Consider the following 17,796-nt stretch of genomic DNA (forward strand, 5'->3'; position numbering starts at 1 on the left):
ACGGGGGACCAGACCGGGTAGCACAAGCGAATCCAGTCACGTATGTACCATTGAATGTAGCCACTTACTCTGTTATATTGTATTGTAATATTTGTATTATAACCCCCTTTCAGCAATAATACGCTGTGGTTTCTGAACCCAGCGGTTTAATTACAATCTGGTGTTGAGTCTTCATTGCCCTGCTAAGGTTTAAAGTGTATTATCATTGCAATGCATTATAAGGTTTAAAGTGTATTTCTGGGTGAGTACGCGCTGTGAGTACTTTGTACCGTCAGCGCGGCGTTTGTACGCAAAGTCCGTACACAGTACGGGACTTTGTACGCCAATAGCGGACAAAGTACGTAGAGTGTGTATTAAGTATAGCGGCCGCAGCGGCTCCATGGTAAAGAGTATTTAAGGTGTGTTTAAGGTATAGCTTTCATTCCTGTAAGCTAATCAGCATTATCAAGATATACCCCCGTCAGTTGTTATGCCCCAATAGATATGCCCCCAGTCACTTGTTATGCCCCATTAGATATGCCCCCAGTCACTTGTTATGCCCCATTAGATCTACCCCCAGTCAGTTGTTATGCCCCATTAAATATGCCCCATTAGATATGCCTCCTAGTAGTGCTGCTTACAAACATCCATTAAAAGAAAAAAACCTACAATACTCACCAGCCCTGCTCCTGCTTCCGGACCGGTGCCCTCCGCCTGGCCGCCCGCTCCTCAGAACTATGGGACAGATGGCACCGCACGGCCATACACGCACACTGCCATAGCCGGAAGCCGGAGCTCAGAAGCGAGCTCCTGCCTAAGGCTGCTGCTGAGGGGAAGAAGCCAGGCACCCGCTAGTAACAAAGTCTCAGCTGGCACCCGGCATCTCCCTCGGTTAGGCGAGCCTGGCCGGGCCGGATCAAGTGGCTCTGCGGGCCTTACACGGCCCGCGGGCCTGAGGTTCCCCATCCCTGCTGTAAACTGAACCAGTATTCACTACACAGAGAATTAGTGTGATCACTGATGGATCAAACACAAAGTTGTTCCAAGCGATTTGATTGGCTGCATTAATGAAATTATACTTCTTTTAATGAAAACAATAAAAAAACATTTGTAAGGTAACAGTGACAAAGCAAAGCCCACATTGTACAATATTTTTGACAATTTGTGCAGGGTGATGGATGTGATTCTTTTTGGTTAAGCTGAACATTATTAATGCTGGCTGCAGAATGTTTGAATTCAGTGGTGAACAGCAGAATAGAAGTTCTGTATTTAGTACAACTGGTGAATGAGTAAAATGGAAACAGATGTACGCACCAGCTACCTGCCATAAAAGGTTTAGGGGGACATGTACTAAGCAGCGATTAAGGGGTCTATGCAATTAGCGGCGAATCGCGGCAAATTATCGTCCGTTTTTCAATTCGACAGTCTAATTTCGGCAAGTGGGTGCCGAAATTGACCATATGCAATAAAAAACGGATTCGTCAGTCCCGCTGCCGAAAAACGGCCGATTTGACGGATTTGTTCCGTTTTTTTAAAAACAGGAAAAAACACGGAAAAAAATGGCGTGGGGTCCCCCCTCCAAAGCATAACCAGCCTCGGGCTCTTCGAGCTGGTCCTGGTTCTAAAAATCCGGGGTAAAAATGGACAGGGGATCCCCCGTATTTTTAAAACCAGCACCGGGCTCTGCGCCTGGTGCTGGTGCAAAAAATACGGGGGACAAAAAGAGTAGGGGTCCCCCGTATTTTTTACACCAGCATCGGGCTCCACTAGCTGGACAGATAATGCCACAGCCGGGGGTCACTTTTATACAGTGCCCTGCGGCCGTGGCATTACATATCCAACTAGTCACCCCTGGCCGGGGTACCCTGGGGGAGTGGGGACCCCTTCAATCAAGGGGTCCCCCCCCCCCAGCCACCCAAGGGCCAGGGGTGAAGCCCGAGGCTGTCATTCCAGGGGTCATAGACACATAGAATTTGATGGAAGATAAGAACCATTTGTCCCATCTAGTCTGCCCTTTTAGGGTGAGGTTATTAGGGTCAGGGGTTAAAGTAGTTAGGGGTTTGGTTAGGATTAAGAGTAAGAGTTGGGGTGTTATTAGGGTTAGGGTCCTGCACACAAGAAAGACTGCCTATACAGAGCTACAACTTCAGAGGATCTCCAGCAGTGATGGTTGCTTAGTATTTGCCAAGCCTACAGAAAGAAAGTAATCTCCTAGCTACCTTTTTCCTCTTGCGTTTCTCAAGATTCTGCTTCTCTGCTAGAGACTTGATGGCTTCGATCCACGTATCATCCATTCGCTTTATTCTCAGTGTCATCCAGCGAAACTCCTCGTGTTTTAACATTACTGTGTAGAGGTGTTCAAAGTCTGTGCGGATCTCAGCCTGGAAGAAATAAAATAACCAGAGTCTTCATTCTGTGATGGGTGGATTGTCTCAAATCAATGGCTTTTACATGATAAACATCTCCTTAGAATAATAATGCACTTATTTACAGAAAAAAATCCCAATGGGTTCTGAAAGGGCAATGCAATCCGGCATTACAGTCCGCGACTGGAGCATAAATAGGTGTCAGTGATCAACAGTGGGCTGTCCACATACACAGAACGCAGGATATAATAAGAAAGCCACCTGCACCTTTCTACCATCCATGCTCCATTCAGCCATGTGTGTGGTCAGGGCTGTCTGACACAGGTTACATTATAAAGCTCGTCCAGCAGAAGTGGCTCAGTTAATAATGATCTATTGATTAACAAAAATAGGATTTTAAATACCTACCGGTAAAACCTTTTCTCGTAGTGCATAAGGGATATTGGGGACAGATTAGTACGATCCGAAGGAGCCAGTGCACTTTAAATTTCTTCAACTGGGTGTGCTGGCTCCTCCCCTCTATGCCCCCGCCTACAACTCAGTTATAGGTAAACAGTGCCCAAAGGAGAATGACACACTTGAGAGAAGGAACATAACAAAAAGTGTGGTGAGATTTTAACATCAGCACACCAATATATATAACCTAGCCAGCAACATCTGGCAACATTAACAGCAACAGCTGAACAGGAACACATAACAGAACCTGAAGAAAGTCACCACACAGAGGCGGGCGCCCAATGGGGGTAATTCCAAGTTGATCGCAGCAGGACATTTTTTAGCAGTTGGGCAAAACCATGTGCACTGTAGGGGGGCAGACATAACATTTGCAGAGAGAGTTAGATTTGGGTGGGTTATTTTGTTTCTGTGCAGGGTAAATACTGGCTGCTTTACTTTTACACTGCAATTTAGATTGCAGATTGAACTCACCATACCCAAATCTAACTCTCTCTGCACATGTTATATCTGGCTCCCCTGCAGTGCACATGGTTTTGCCCAACTGCTAAAAAATTTCCTGCTGCGATCAGATCAACTTGGAATTACCCCCAATATCCCTTATGGACTACGAGAAAAGGATTCACCGGTAGGTATTTAAAATCCTATTTTCTCTAGCATCCATAAGGGATATTGGGGACAGCTTAGTACGATGGGGATGTCACAAAGATTCCAGAAAGGGCGGCAGGGGCAAACACAGGATTTTCAGGGGGGGGGGGGGGGGGGGGGTGTTCCGTATAAATATCTATCCATAAACACATAACACACACATATATATATATATATACATATATACACATGTATATATATATATATATATATATATATATATATATATATATATATACACATACATATATATACCATAGGGAGTTCCAAATCATTTGGAAGGTGCACTCGCACAAGTAAATAATCGTAGATACTTCTTCATAAAATCACCAAAGCTTTTATTGTCGATGTTTCGGTCTGGTCACAGGCCTTTATCAAGACAGGTGATGTATCATCTCATCAATTCATCATTAAAGACAACATGCGTGTAATCTGCAAATGCACAGTAATATACAGTCACAAGCAATATGCCTCACCGGCCCCTATGGGTACCTAACGGTTACAATAATGGACCCACCACCAAAGAAAAACACCTATTAAAACTGTGCCTAAAGGATATTTCCATCCAAAGGAAAAGTACCAGTTACCTGGGATACCTGTAAGAGTCCACACCGGGCATCTCTCATATCAGAATATAAGGACATATAAAATGCTTGGAATAATACACTAAAAGGGCGTACTCCACTCTGCCAAAGAGATAATGAAAATAATAATAAACGACTTTACACTCCAACCTCCATTGGTTAAACTCACATCAGAACAATTAACTCCATACCTCATTGGAGTAGCCATGGAAAAAATGAAGCAGCGGTTTAGCATCTAAGGTAGTCCAACCTGCTAAAACCAAATGGGAGATACCCTCAATAGATTCTAATATGGATCAGAAATACAGGTCATAATATAACCAACAATATAAAATAAAAGATCAGTACTCACTTCAGCCAAGGGACACAACAGGCATTGCTGCATGCTGTCCCTGTGTGCAAGTGAGCTATTTAAACTGAAATGACCGGAAGTGACGTCCATTCCGGAAGCCACCCCCGCAATCACAATTCCACTCGTGGTAGAAAACTAATATGTGTTCTATAATGCCCTAAACATGCAGAAAAACAGTGCCCCACCTGCGGGTCAGGCCACCCAGCCACACAAGCATCCGCGCCGGCTCCAGCCAGACGCCGTTTCCCGTAGTGTAACGCTACAGGAAACGCGTCATCCTGCGTTTCAGCGACAACACTTCCATGCGGTTCAGCAACCGGAAGTATACGCGCACATATCACGACCCTGTGTTACGCACACCAGTGCTAACAGGAGTATACCGGTGTATGAACAGAGAGCGAAGCGAAGCAAACGAACTCACAGACAGTATAACATAACATACACAGGAGGTGATGGAATAACTAATAAACACAAAGTGAACAGAGAAGCCCAAAGGCTCAGGAATTGGGTGTCTCCCTAGTGTCAGGAATGCTCAGATGGAATAGAGCGGACAATGAAGCGATGTGTAGTGATTTAACATGTGGAGCACCTGAAATGATGCTGCTAAGAGCAACAGAAAAAACCCCAAAGGGTTACCAACGGGTGTGGGAATAAACTCCTTGGTCAGAGATAGAAATATAGACACAAGGAGAGTGAGAATTGAGACCACAAACTTAGCCCCCTCAAGCCAGTGTCTCCACTCCCCGAGTGCATCCTTTATAGCCAACAATTCCCGGTTACCCACATCATAATTCATCTCGGCAGACGAAAATTTACGAGAAAAGTAAGCACAGGGATGAAGACGATTATCAGACACCCCCATCTGAGAGAACACTGCCCCAATACCTATCTCAGAGGCATCCACTTCTACCACAAAAGGACGCTCTGGATCTGGGTGTCGCAGCACCTTGGCCGAGACAAATGCCCTTTTGAGACGGGCAAAGGCCGCTTTGGCCTCACAGGACCAGTGAGCAACATCCGCCCCTTTCTAAGTGAGTGTCACCAAGGGGGCCACTATAGACGAAAATCCAGCGATAAACAGTCTATAAAAATTCGCAAAGCCCAGAAAACGCTGAAGCGCTTTCAAAACTAGTGGGCTGCACACAATCCAGGACTGCCTGTACCTTAGAACCCTCCATTTGGAAACCTTCTGAGGAGATAATATACCCTAGAAATGCGATTTGCTGGACTTCAAACTCGCACTTCTCCAGCTTCGCCCCAAGCTGGTGGTCTCTGAGTTTCTGGAGGACTAAGCGTACATGCTTCCGATGTTCCTCCAGGGAATGAGAGAAGATTAGGATGTCATCTAGATAAACAACTAAGAATCTATCCAAATATTCCTTGAGCACATCATTCATGAATTCCTGGAAGACTGCCGGGCATTAGAGAGCCCAAAAGGCATCACCAAATATTCATAATGCCCTGAGTGGGTATTAAAGGCAGTCTTCCATTCATCCCCCTCTCTTATTCGGATTAGATTGTAAGCACCGTGTAGGTCAATCTTAGAAAAAATGGTGGCAGTACGAAGCTGGTCAAACAAAACCGAAATGAGAGGCAGTGGGTACGAGTTTTTAATCGTGATACGGTTCAATTCCCTGAAGTCGATGCAGGGTCGCAACGAACAGTCCTTTTTACCCACGAAAAAGAACCCCGACCCAACTGGGGACTGTGAGGGTCTGATAAATCCCTTAGCCAAGTTCTCCTGAATGTACTCTGCCATAGCCTGAGTCTCAGGACGTGACAGGGAGTACAACCTGCTCTTGGGAAGCTTAGCATCCGGCAACAAATCAATGGCACAGTCATAGGGGCGATGGGGAGGTAGTACCTCCGCAACTTTTTTGGAGAACACATCCGCAAAATCTGCATAACATCCTGGCAATCCTGGCAAACTTAGCTGCGAGAGCCTGACTGGAAGGCTCAAGCAACTCCTGAAACAATCACTACCCCAACTAAGAATCTCCCCAGAGACCCAGTCAAATTGAGGGTTATGGGCCCTTAACCAGGGTAACCCCAAAACCAATGGGGCAAATGAACAGACAGTCACATAAAAAGACAATTTTTCAGAGTGTGTGGCTCCAATAAACAAAGGAATTTGGCTGGTGCAGGAGGTAATTTTACCCTGGGACAATGGTTCCCCGTTTAACCCACAGATCTCAATCTCTGATGCCAAAGGTACTGAGGGAACAGAGTGTTCCAGGGCGATTTGACGGTCCATGAAAACCCCATCGGCCCCACTGTCAACAAAGGCCTCAGTCTTGACAGTTTGACCGAGGATCTCCAAAGTCACCGGAATGAGAAAAGTCTTTTTAGGAAATTCTGACTTCTGGCCTGACAGGATATTTCCCATCACCCTCAGGCCCTGAAGTTTTCCGGTTTTTCTGGGCATGATACTACAACATGACCTTTATTCCCACAGTACAAACACAAACCCTGCTGTCTCCTCCGCGTCTTCTCACGCGAGGAGAGGCGGGTAGCCCCAATCTGCATAGGCTCCTCGGAATATTCCTCAGAGTCTGAGGTTCCCTTGGGAAAAAAGGAAACTGCGGTCTCCCTTTCAAGCCTATGCTCTCTCAGCCGTCTATCCACCCGGATGGATAACTGCATGAGCTGATCTAAGCTATCAGGCGAGGGATATTGTACCAGTTGGTCCTTTATCTGGTCAGAAAGGCCCCTTCGGTACTGGTTTCTCAGGGCTGGGTCATTCCACTGGGTATCATGAGCCAACCTCCGAAACTCCGTACTATAAACCTCAGCTGGCCGTCGCCCTTGCTTAAGAACCGTAATCTGAGCCTCGGCTGAAGCCATCTTGTCAGGGTCATCATACAAAATGCCCAGTGCCGTAAAAAAAGCATCAACACTTTTAAGCGACGGACAGTCAGGCTGTAACCCATATGCCCAGACCTGTGGTTCTCCTTGTAGCAAGGAAATCACCATGCCCACCCGCTGAATCTCCGACCCAGAAGACTGGGGCCTAAGTCTGAAATATAGCTTACAGCTCTCCTTGAAACAAAAGAACTGCGAGCGATCTCCAGAAAAACGATCCGGGAGATTTACTTTCGGCTCCTTAACCCCTGAACTTGCCGCTGCGGGAGCTCCGCTAGCGGCCTGCGGGGTGTTCATTTTAATGGACATCTCATTAAATTGTCGAGTCAGGACTTGCACCTGATCGACCACCTGTTGCAAAGTATTTTGAGGGGTATGCTCCATATTCCCACAAAATTTCAACCGGAGTAGGGCTGCTGAATATGTTACGCACACCAGTGCTAACAGGAGTATACCGGTGTATGAACAGAGAGGGAAGCGAAGCAAACGAACTCACAGACAGTATAACATAACATACACAGGAGGTGATGGAATAACTAATAAACACAAAGTGAACGGAGAAGCCCAAAGGCTCAGGAATTGGGTGTCTCCCTAGTGTCAGGAATGCTCAGATGGAATAGAGCGGACAATGAAGCGATGTGTAGTGATTTAACATGTGGAGCACCTGAAATTATGTTGCTAAGAGCAACAGAAAAAATCCCAAAGGGTTACCAACGGGTGTGGGAATAAACTCCTTGGTCAGAGATAGAAATATAGACACAAGGAGAGTATCCACAATCCTAACCCCCACTTGCAGGGCACAGGTTCAGCTTACTGCCACTAAACTGACACCTGGACGCCCTGCACAGTGAGGGAGGATTAAGCAAGCAGGTCTGAGAGTACAGCCGCAAACCTGCTGGGTTCACAGAATAGCAAAAGAACCCCAGCAGGTCAAACAACTGACTCCAGTCTTACTGCTAGGTCCAGATTGGCAGAATGAAGTACCGAATCCCAAGGCCTATTCGCAGTAAGCAACAAGTAAATACAAAGTCACACAGTACTAGCTAACTCTCTGGAACTGACTAACAAACAAAGATTCAGCAGCATTTGCCTAGCCTGAGAGGATGGTTTATATAGCAGGTGCTGTCCACACCCCACTCAGACCTCACAGACTGAGCACAAAACCAGCGCCGGATTCCCTGCCGTGCACAGAGCCTGTAACCACTACACAGTAAAAACCCACCCCAGAGTATCAGCTGCGCTCAGGTTACTTCGCTAACACTTGCCTCCCGGTTGCCATGGCGACGTGGCAGCACAGAGCAGGAGATCCTAACACCCTGTAATCAGCAACAACCATACAGTGCTAGGGCATCCCAGCACTGGGTTAAACAACACAGTGTCGACAAGCATTTCAGTAGCCCTATTTCCGTACGGCTCAGCAGCCGGAAGTGTACGGAAAACTATCGCATCCATGTTGCTAAGCTACCAGGGCGCAATACTAGTGCGACCCAGCACTGAGCTAAATAATGCAACCAATCACTACAGTCTTCTAGCAAAAATAAGATGGAAATTTGTATCCACTGTAAAGGCACTATTGACAGGTTCCACAATTGGCTTATAGGCACTAATGGATCATCATAGAACCCAACTAATACAATACAAACGGATTAGTTCCATAACTAAAGGGAATAAGCACTCATACAGGTGCCAGTTTAATTGTAATGCATCATGCATCCAACCCTACGTTAATGTATATGTGCATATATACACACATACATCACCGTGGGTAGCTATTAACTTATCCGGTCCAAATGTATGCCAGAAACCCAAAAGGCCGGTGAGTCATTCACAAAGCAATGGTCCTAAAGTCAGCAAAAAAAGACAAGTACCTAACAAATACAAATAACTTGAATTAATACACAAGCTTATATATAAAAGAGCCTATATATCAAAGTGAAGTCGCCCCTGCTATGTGCCGCATCAGAGCCCAACCACATGGCAGGAAAATTTGCTACTACAGAAAAGGATGTAATGTATTCGCTTCATTAAGACCCCTAGGTGCCACAGTATCGAGAGTGTATATCCAATAACACTCTCGTTGTTTGAGGGCCAAAGATCGTTCACCTCCTATTGAATTTGGGGGAATCCAATCGATAATTTTGCACTTGAGGCTCGCCACTTGGTGCCTAGCTTCCAAGAAATGGCGAGCTACCGGCTTATCAGTCTTGCCCGTAAGGATGGCCGTGTGTATTGAAGACCTGTGGTTGGCCATCCGATCACGGAACATTCGGGTAGTAAGGCCGACATAGTACAGCCCACACGGGCACTTCAATATATATATATATATATATATATATATATATATATATATATATAAAATGAAATCAAGGCGACAATGCAAATGGTATTTCAATCGAATGGTTCTTCCAGTGTGTGGGTGGCTAAATGTAGGTCCTGTGATCATGGACCGGCACGTAGTGCAACTACCGCACGAAAAACATCCCGGTTTAGACTGCATCAAAGCAGTCCAAGGGGTATTAATCGTATCTTCTTCAGGAAATAATCTTGGTCTCATGAGGAGCTGTTTGAGATTAGCTCCCCTTCTATACGCCATCATTGGTACCCCTGTTTTTGAAAAAGGTAAAGTTTCATCTGATTTGATAATTATTATTATCCTTTATTTATATGGCGCCACAAGGGTTCCGCAGCGCCCAATTACAGAGTACATAAACAAATAATCAAACAGGAAAACAGCAACTTACAGTTGATGACAGTATAGGACAAGTACAGGGTAAATAAACATAGTTACATCAGCAGATGACACTGGAATAAGTATCAGGTGGCAGAAGACTGATGGAATTGGTGCAGTTGAAGATTATTAAAGTAAGAAAGGATAAGCACATGAGGGAAGATGGGCCAATGATGATGTAATGCCTTTTTCATCTTAGCAGAGTTGCCATCAAACTGTGTAGGAAAGATCAAACGATCTTGGATTTTCTTTTTAGGTTTGGTGCCGGTAAATATCTGTTCAGCGTTTTGTCTACACCCCCGTAGTTGTTTTGGGGAATAGCCACGTTCTAAAAAACGTGTAGTGATCTCATTGCATTGGTCATTTCTACGCCTCGGTTCGGAATTCAGCCTCATTACCCTTAGGAACTGTGAAGTCGGCAGACTCCCTTTTAGAGCTGAGGGATGATGGCTGGTAGCTAACAATAACTGATTACAATCTGTGGGTTTCCGAAAGAGGGTATAACTCAACTGTGCACCTGTATTCATGAGAGTAACATCCAGAAAATTGATTTCTGAATAGGAACTCGTTTGTGTACATTTTATAGGACTAGGCAGTGCGTTCAACTCCTCCACCATCATATTGAATTCAACCTGCGTCCCTTGCCACAATAAAAAGACATCATCAATGAATCTGCGGAAAAAAATAATATTGTGCCCGTATTTTGGAAAAATATATGTACTCTCGTACCATGCCATGAATAGGTTTGCGTAAGCAGGTGCCAGATTTGACCCCATTGCTGTACCGGCAATTTGCATATAGAAATCCTTTTTATATACAAAGTGATTCTGTGTAAGTACCAGCTCAATCAGCTCCAAAAGAAATTCTGTGGGGTACTCAGTACAGGGTGTGCATTCAAATGCTGCTCTTAGCACTTCTAATCCTGCCTGATGAGGTATTACGGTGTACAATGAACAGACATCAAGGGTAGCCAAAAGAGTTCCATTGGTCACCCTGATGTCTGTTACATGTTGGAGAAAATCGCCAGTGTCCCTCAAATAACTAGGGATTGAATGAACCATAGGTTGTAATAAACTATCCAAGAAAATGGCAAGTGGTTGAAGGAGAGACCCCTCGGCGGCAATGATAACAAATACTGGACTTTAATCAGCTTCAGTTTTGCTATATTAGCAAAACTGCAACGGACTGCGATCGCATACTGGGAGTCGCCCAGCACAGGGCAAGGCCACCCAGCATGCAAATGGTCACCAGTTATGCAATCGCATCACTGAATAGTGAAAGCCCCCCTGCCTCAGCAGCCTGGCTGCGACAGCAGGGTGGCCATGTTTTCACTTGCAATGGCCGCATGTGACGTCATGCGCCTGACCCAATAATGGCGCCGAACCACCACGTTTTCTCCACACTCTGTACTCCTCTTTCAATGTCAGAGAAGGGATCCCTCCAATCAAAATAGATCAGGTCAAGAAGAAAAGCTTGGATCTCATGAATGAAGGGAGGCGTTCTCTTAGCCCACTTACAGAGGAGGACATTCTTAGTCACTGTTACAGTGAGTGTGACAATGGGAATAAGATGTGAAATATTCGAATTTGTCTTCCAAACAGCAAAATTTGCAAATACAGTGGGTCCAAAAAGTTACTGTGCACTGAAAGCACACTATCCAACAGTCAACATCACCGTCCTTGTGCCGAGACAAATAATCACTCAACACGTGTACCTCCATCAGCTATACTACACACAGCCGCGCGGTAGCGTAATGCAACACATGATGGAAACCAGACATAGCACATTGCCCCATTCCAATATTACTACATTCAGTAGGACGAAAGAATAAGTGGAGGAGGAACATTTGATTAAAAGTAGCTCAACTTTGTTCCAGTTACGTCTAATCTTGGACACATCCTCATATTATAGAAGAAATCTGCCCATGCGGCATTATGCTTAGGACATTGACCAGTCTACTCTGGGACCATATGAAGGCATTGTTCCTGTGAGACATAGGGGTATATGCAATTGCGGTCGAATTCGCGGCAATTATCGCCGTTTTTTAATTCGACCAAATTCGCCAGGTGAATCCCGGCAGGTGCCTGCCGGGATTCACCATATTCAATGAAAAACGGATTCGCCAGAATCGCGGGCGAAAATCGGCCGATTTGGCGGATTTTGCCGCGATTTTAAAAAACGGGGGAAAAACGTGAAAAACCCGAAAAAAAATGGCGTGGGGTCCCCCCTCCAAAGCATAACCAGCCTCGGGCTCTTTGAGCTGGTCCTGGTTCTAAAAATGCAGGGGAAAAATTGGCCAGGGATCCCCCGTATTTTTAAAACCAGCACCGGGCTCTGCGCCTGATGCTGGTGCCAAAAATACGGGGGACAAAAAGAGTAGGGGTCCCCCGTATTTTTAACACCAGCATCGGGCTCCACTAGCTGGACAGATAATGCCACAGCCGGGGGTCACTTTTATGCCGTGCCCTGCGGCCGTGGCATCAAATATCCAACTAGTCACCCCTGGCCGGGGTACCCTGGGGGAGTGGGGACCCCTTCAATCAAGGGGTCCCCCCCCCCAGCCACCCAAGGGCCAGGGGTGAAGCCCGAGGCTGTCCCCCCCCATCCAATGGGCTGCGGATGGGGGGGCTGATAGCCTTTGTGATAATAAAAAGATATTGTTTTTTCCATTAGTACTACAAGTCCCAGCAAGCCTCCCCCGCAAGCTGGTACTTGGAGAACCACAAGTACCAGCATGCGGGAGAAAAACGGGCCCGCTGGTACCTGTAGTACTACTGGAAAAAAAATACCCAAATAAAAACAGGACACAGACACAGTGACTTGTACAACTTTATTACATACTGCCGACACACACATACTTACCTATGTTGACACGCCGACTGCCACGGTCGCCGACGATCCGAGGGTACCTGTGAAAAAATTATACTCACCTTCCAGCGTCCAGAGGTACATCCACGTCCAGAGGTAAATCCACGTTCTTGGCAAAAAAACAAACCGAACACCGATCCATACCGGACTAGAAAGGGGTCCAATGTTTTCACATCAGACCCCTTTCTCCCGAATGCCGGGACATCACGTGACTCCTGTCACTGACGTCCCTTCAGCCAATCAGGAAGCGCTACTTCCGTGGCGCTCACCTGATTGGCTGTCCGCACTGTGACAGCGCATCGCAAAGCCGCTCCATTACTTTCAATGGTGGGAACTTTGCGGGTAGCGGTGGGGTCACCCGCCGGTCAGCCGCTGACCGGCGGGTGACCTCACCGCTAGCCGCTAAGTTCCCACCATTGAATATAATGGAGGGAGCTGTGCGATGCGCTGTCACAGTGCAGACAGCGCTCAGCCAATCAGGTGAGCGCAACGAAGTTGCGCTTCCTGATTGGCTTAGAGACCTGTCAGTGACAGCTGTCACTGACAGGTCTCATTCGTGGAAAGGTGTCCCATGTGTCAGCATGGGACCCCTTTCAGTCCGTTTTTGGTGCGGGTATTTGCGTTTTCTTATTTTGCCAAGTCCGTGGATTTATCTCTGGACCATGGTTGAGGTGAGTATTTTGAACTTTTCTTTACAGGTATCCGTGGATTCTACATGGAGAAGAGGACCGATGTCGGCGTGTGAACATAGGTAAGTATGTGTGTGTCGACGTATGAAATAAAGTTTTACTGTCGACGGTGTGTGTGTCCTGTTTTTATTTGGGTATTTTTTTCCCAGTAGTACTACAGGTACCAGCGGGCCCGTTTTTCTCCCGCATGCTGGTACTTGTGGTTCTCCAAGTACCAGCTTGCGGGGGAGGCTTGCTGGGACTTGTAGTACTATTGGAAAAAACAATATCTTTTTATTATCACAAAGGCTATCAGCCCCCCCATCCGCAGCCCATTGGATGGGGGGGGACAGCCTCGGGCTTCACCCCTGGCCCTTGGGTGGCTGGGGGGGGGGGACCCCTTGATTGAAGGGGTCCCCACTCCCCCAGGGTACCCCGGCCAGGGGTGACTAGTTGGATATTTGATGCCACGGCCGCAGGGCACGGCATAAAAGTGACCCCCGGCTGTGGCATTATCTGTCCAGCTAGTGGAGCCCGATGCTGGTGTTAAAAATACGGGGGACCCCTACTCTTTTTGTCCCCCGTATTTTTGGCACCAGCACCAGGCGCAGAGCCCGGTGCTGGTTTTAAAAATACGGGGGATCCCCTGTCAATTTTTCCCCCGCATTTTTAGAACCAGGACCAGCTCAATGAGCCCGAGGCTGGTTATGCTTTGGAGGGGGGACCCCACGCCATTTTTTTTTATGATTTTACCCTTCCAGCATAAAAAAAATAATAAATAAAAAAAATAATATTTTAAAAAATATATAAATAATATTTGTGCCTCCCAAAAAAAAAAAAAAGTACCTAATCCCTTCTAATATAAATAGATCTGCTATTCCCAAAAAAAAAAACACCAAAAAAAACATGTTTAAAATTTTTTTATTTGTTTTCACCCTCCAAAGTGTGGCGGATTGAAAATGACGAATTTGCTGTCTAAAAGCACTGCTGTCGAATTTCAAAACTTGAATTGAATATGCTTTGGTCGAATTGCAGCACTTGTATCATTGCAGAAAAGTCGAATTTGCAAAAATTCGAATTTCAAAAAGTCGAATTTTGAAAGTCCGTTTTTTGGTCGGAAAGCACTGGATTGCATAGGGGAATTTTTTTTTTTGGTCGAAAATGACCCGAAATTCGACAATTTCGGGAATTCGACCACAATTGCATATACCCCATAAGCCCTATGCAGGGACTTCAAGTGTACCTCTTGTAGTGCAAATGAGCCGAAGACCATAAGCAACTTATCAGTGGGAATCAGGAAGCCATGGAAATTAGTAAAATCAGGAATATCTTTGGGCCACTTTAAATGAAGAGAGTTCCACAGCTTCTCTGGGCTTTGTGCCACCAAATCAGGGAATAGGCATAGGATGCGGAATGGATTTGAAGTCAAAAAGTGTAATAGTGAGTAAAGTGTGTCGTTTAAAGAGGTCAGTTGCAAGAGGCAGAACGGGTTTGCTGGACACAATGACTTACTTGCAGATACATAAAATTGAGAATTAGGAATATTATACTTGTCCCGTAGCTGATAGAAGGAGAACATATGGCCCCCAGCATGTGGTCTGTATTTAATAATATAATTGAACAATGCTGCACTGAATAGTAGTCCCTAGCGCATTGTGTTTTATTCCCTGGTAACTAGAATGCACTTAGTGCAGAGATCACTGGAAAGGGATGAAGTTCATCTAGAGAAGGGCTATTACCTATACAATGATGAGGGCTTTCGTTGTATGCAGGAGGGTTTCTCTAAAAGTGAATAAATGTCTTAACATTAAAGAAGGGGGCAGAATCTTCCTTTATTTACAGAACAAGAAAATATTCTGCAGTTTTGTACAGAAAGCCCTATGGTTAGGCTCATCTGGTCCCTGCCCCAGTGGTGCTCTTCAATGTAGGAAAGGGAATGCATGGTTTATAACATGGGGGTAATTCAATTAGCAGCGGCTAATTGATCCACTGTGGGCTATCCAATTAAGCCTGGAAGCCGGCAGTATTGAGGACTATTTTTTATCTGCCTGGAGGCAGGTGAAAAAATAAAAATCCCTGATACCTGACCTGTATTCGTGATATCAGGCGCAAACACATATGGATCCAGAAACTTATCATGGATCCATGTGTTTACGCAATAAAATGGGTCATTTCTCATGGGGGGAAAAAAGGGCTGGAATAAAATTGCCCAAAAAACACCATCAGACAAAAATCGCAAAAAACGTGAGACAAAAATCGCAAAAAACAGCCCTTTTTTTTCCATGAGAAATGATCGTGAACAATTGAATTCCTCCAATAATATTGCTTAGTGGAGACAATTATACCCCTTTCACACCGCCAAAGCCGGAACCCACCCGGGAATTGAAAACGGGTCCTTCCCGGGTGGGATCCGGCATTAGACGCTGCTGCTGGCTTGCCGGGCGGGTTGCCATAGCAGCGGGGGCGGAGGCGGCACTGGGAGATGAGATAATCTCCGCGTGGCCTCTCCCTGTCATAGCGAACAGGTCCCGGGTCACATCGACACGGGAGCCCATTTTCGCTGCCATTGACCCGGTATTCAACTTGGGAATAACACTGATTTATACCTGGGTTGAATTGGCAGGTCAGGTGATCCAGGATTTCAGCTATGGCGCTATCACACCGCACGCTGACCATGTCGACCCGGCAATATGCCTGGTCGATACCAGGTTATTTGTACGGTGTGAAAGGGGTATTATTTACTGTGCTTAAAAACACATGACCAATTTACCAAAGTCGTTTTGTTTTCATTCAGTTTGCTAAAATCAGTTATACGCTTAGCAAACATTAATAATATCACTAACTAAATGGTAATAGGCGTTTACCATTGTACGTTTATCAGTTTCCTCTTTGTGGTTTACAGCTCTCCAAGGCAGTCGAGGACACCAGTTTTCAACCTGAAACAATTAAGACCAGAGGTTACAAACCAGATAAACCAAATATAAAAACTTTACCAGCAGGAGAAAGAATGGCAGGCGCTGACTTTAACACCTTTTTGACAAAACAGTAAATATTACAGGATTTATTGAGCAGTTGTAGCATTTACAAGTATTTACATTTGAAGGTGATCTTTTTTCCCTTGCTATCTGAGTAGGGAATGCAGAGTGGTACACAGTGAAGCATCAGATTAGGGCTGGGGTCTATAATAATATCGAAAACTGCTAAAAGTAGCTAGAGGAAAAGAGGACAGAGATGGTTAAATCAAATAGACTGAGGTATTAAGGGGAACATTTACTAAGCAGTGATAAGAGCGGAGAAGTGAGCCAGTGGAGAAGTTGCCCGTGGCAATCAGCACTGAAGTAACATCTATAATTTGCATGCTATAAAATGATACAGACCTGCTGATTGGTTGATGGGGCAACTTCTCCACTGGCTCACTTCTCCGCTCTTATCACTGCTTAGTAAATTTCCCCCTAAGTCACCTGTGCTCAAGCATGGATATCCTTTAGACCTGAACTGTAATGGTGAAGTTTGGGAAACTTTGATCTAGGGGTTTGATAGAGGAAATGATTCAGTATGATCACGGATATTGGAAAGAGTCGGAGGACATGAAAAGGACAGCTGGCACTACGCATGTCCCGAGCCTGACCTACACGGTCTGGCTGGTGTCCATGTTCTACATACTTTATACTGACCCCTTCTATATTTGCAATGGCCTTCACAAATTTCTACTAACACCTCTGCCTGGTCATTTACCTCTTGTACTGACACTAACACACTTTGAGTCTTCTTAAATCATCCATTAAGGCAGAGATTTCCAAAGCGGTGCTCAAAGCACCCAAACGGTCCAGGTTTTAAGAATATCCATGCTTGGCCACAGGTGACTTAACAATTTGATTTAACATCTGTGCTGAGCCATGGCTATACGCAAGACCTGACCCATTAGGGCCTTAAGTACTGCGTTTGGGAACCTTTGCATTAAGGGGAAAGGAACAATGGGAATACAAGTTAAGTAATCTTCTCATCTAGGGCAGTGTTTCTTAACTTTTTATTCCTAGCCAAGACCCGTAAGTGCCAACATGCCGTTGTTCCGAGTCATCAGGAGTAAGCAAGTCCTCTAACCAAATAAACAGAGTTTATTTAAATTAAGTTGCTCTGTATAGGGGATGAACAATCTTAAGGGGATGTGCACCTTTCATTTACCTGCTCAATTCTTGGTTCTGCTTATAAATAAACTCAAATCATAAGAGTGCTTCCAACACTGGCTTGCCTGCTCATAAGTGGCTATATTGGGAGACTCTTATCAGAC

General features: G+C 45.5%; 1 protein-coding gene across 1 annotated transcript in view; it reads right to left on the reverse strand.

The window, feature by feature from the left end:
• The window catches only part of MGAT5 (alpha-1,6-mannosylglycoprotein 6-beta-N-acetylglucosaminyltransferase), a 298,273-nt gene that overhangs the window by 96,022 nt on the left and 184,455 nt on the right, over window positions 1-17,796 (reverse strand). Inside the window, exons 6-7 of the mRNA XM_063933791.1 lie at window positions 16,373-16,444; window positions 2,199-2,360 (exon numbers count right to left, since the gene is read on the reverse strand). Coding sequence (XP_063789861.1) covers window positions 2,199-2,360; window positions 16,373-16,444 — 234 coding nt within the window. The remainder of the gene's footprint in view (window positions 1-2,198; window positions 2,361-16,372; window positions 16,445-17,796) is intronic.

Source organism: Pseudophryne corroboree, chromosome 7 (assembly GCF_028390025.1).
Source record: "Pseudophryne corroboree isolate aPseCor3 chromosome 7, aPseCor3.hap2, whole genome shotgun sequence".
Lineage (NCBI taxonomy): Eukaryota > Metazoa > Chordata > Amphibia > Anura > Myobatrachidae > Pseudophryne > Pseudophryne corroboree.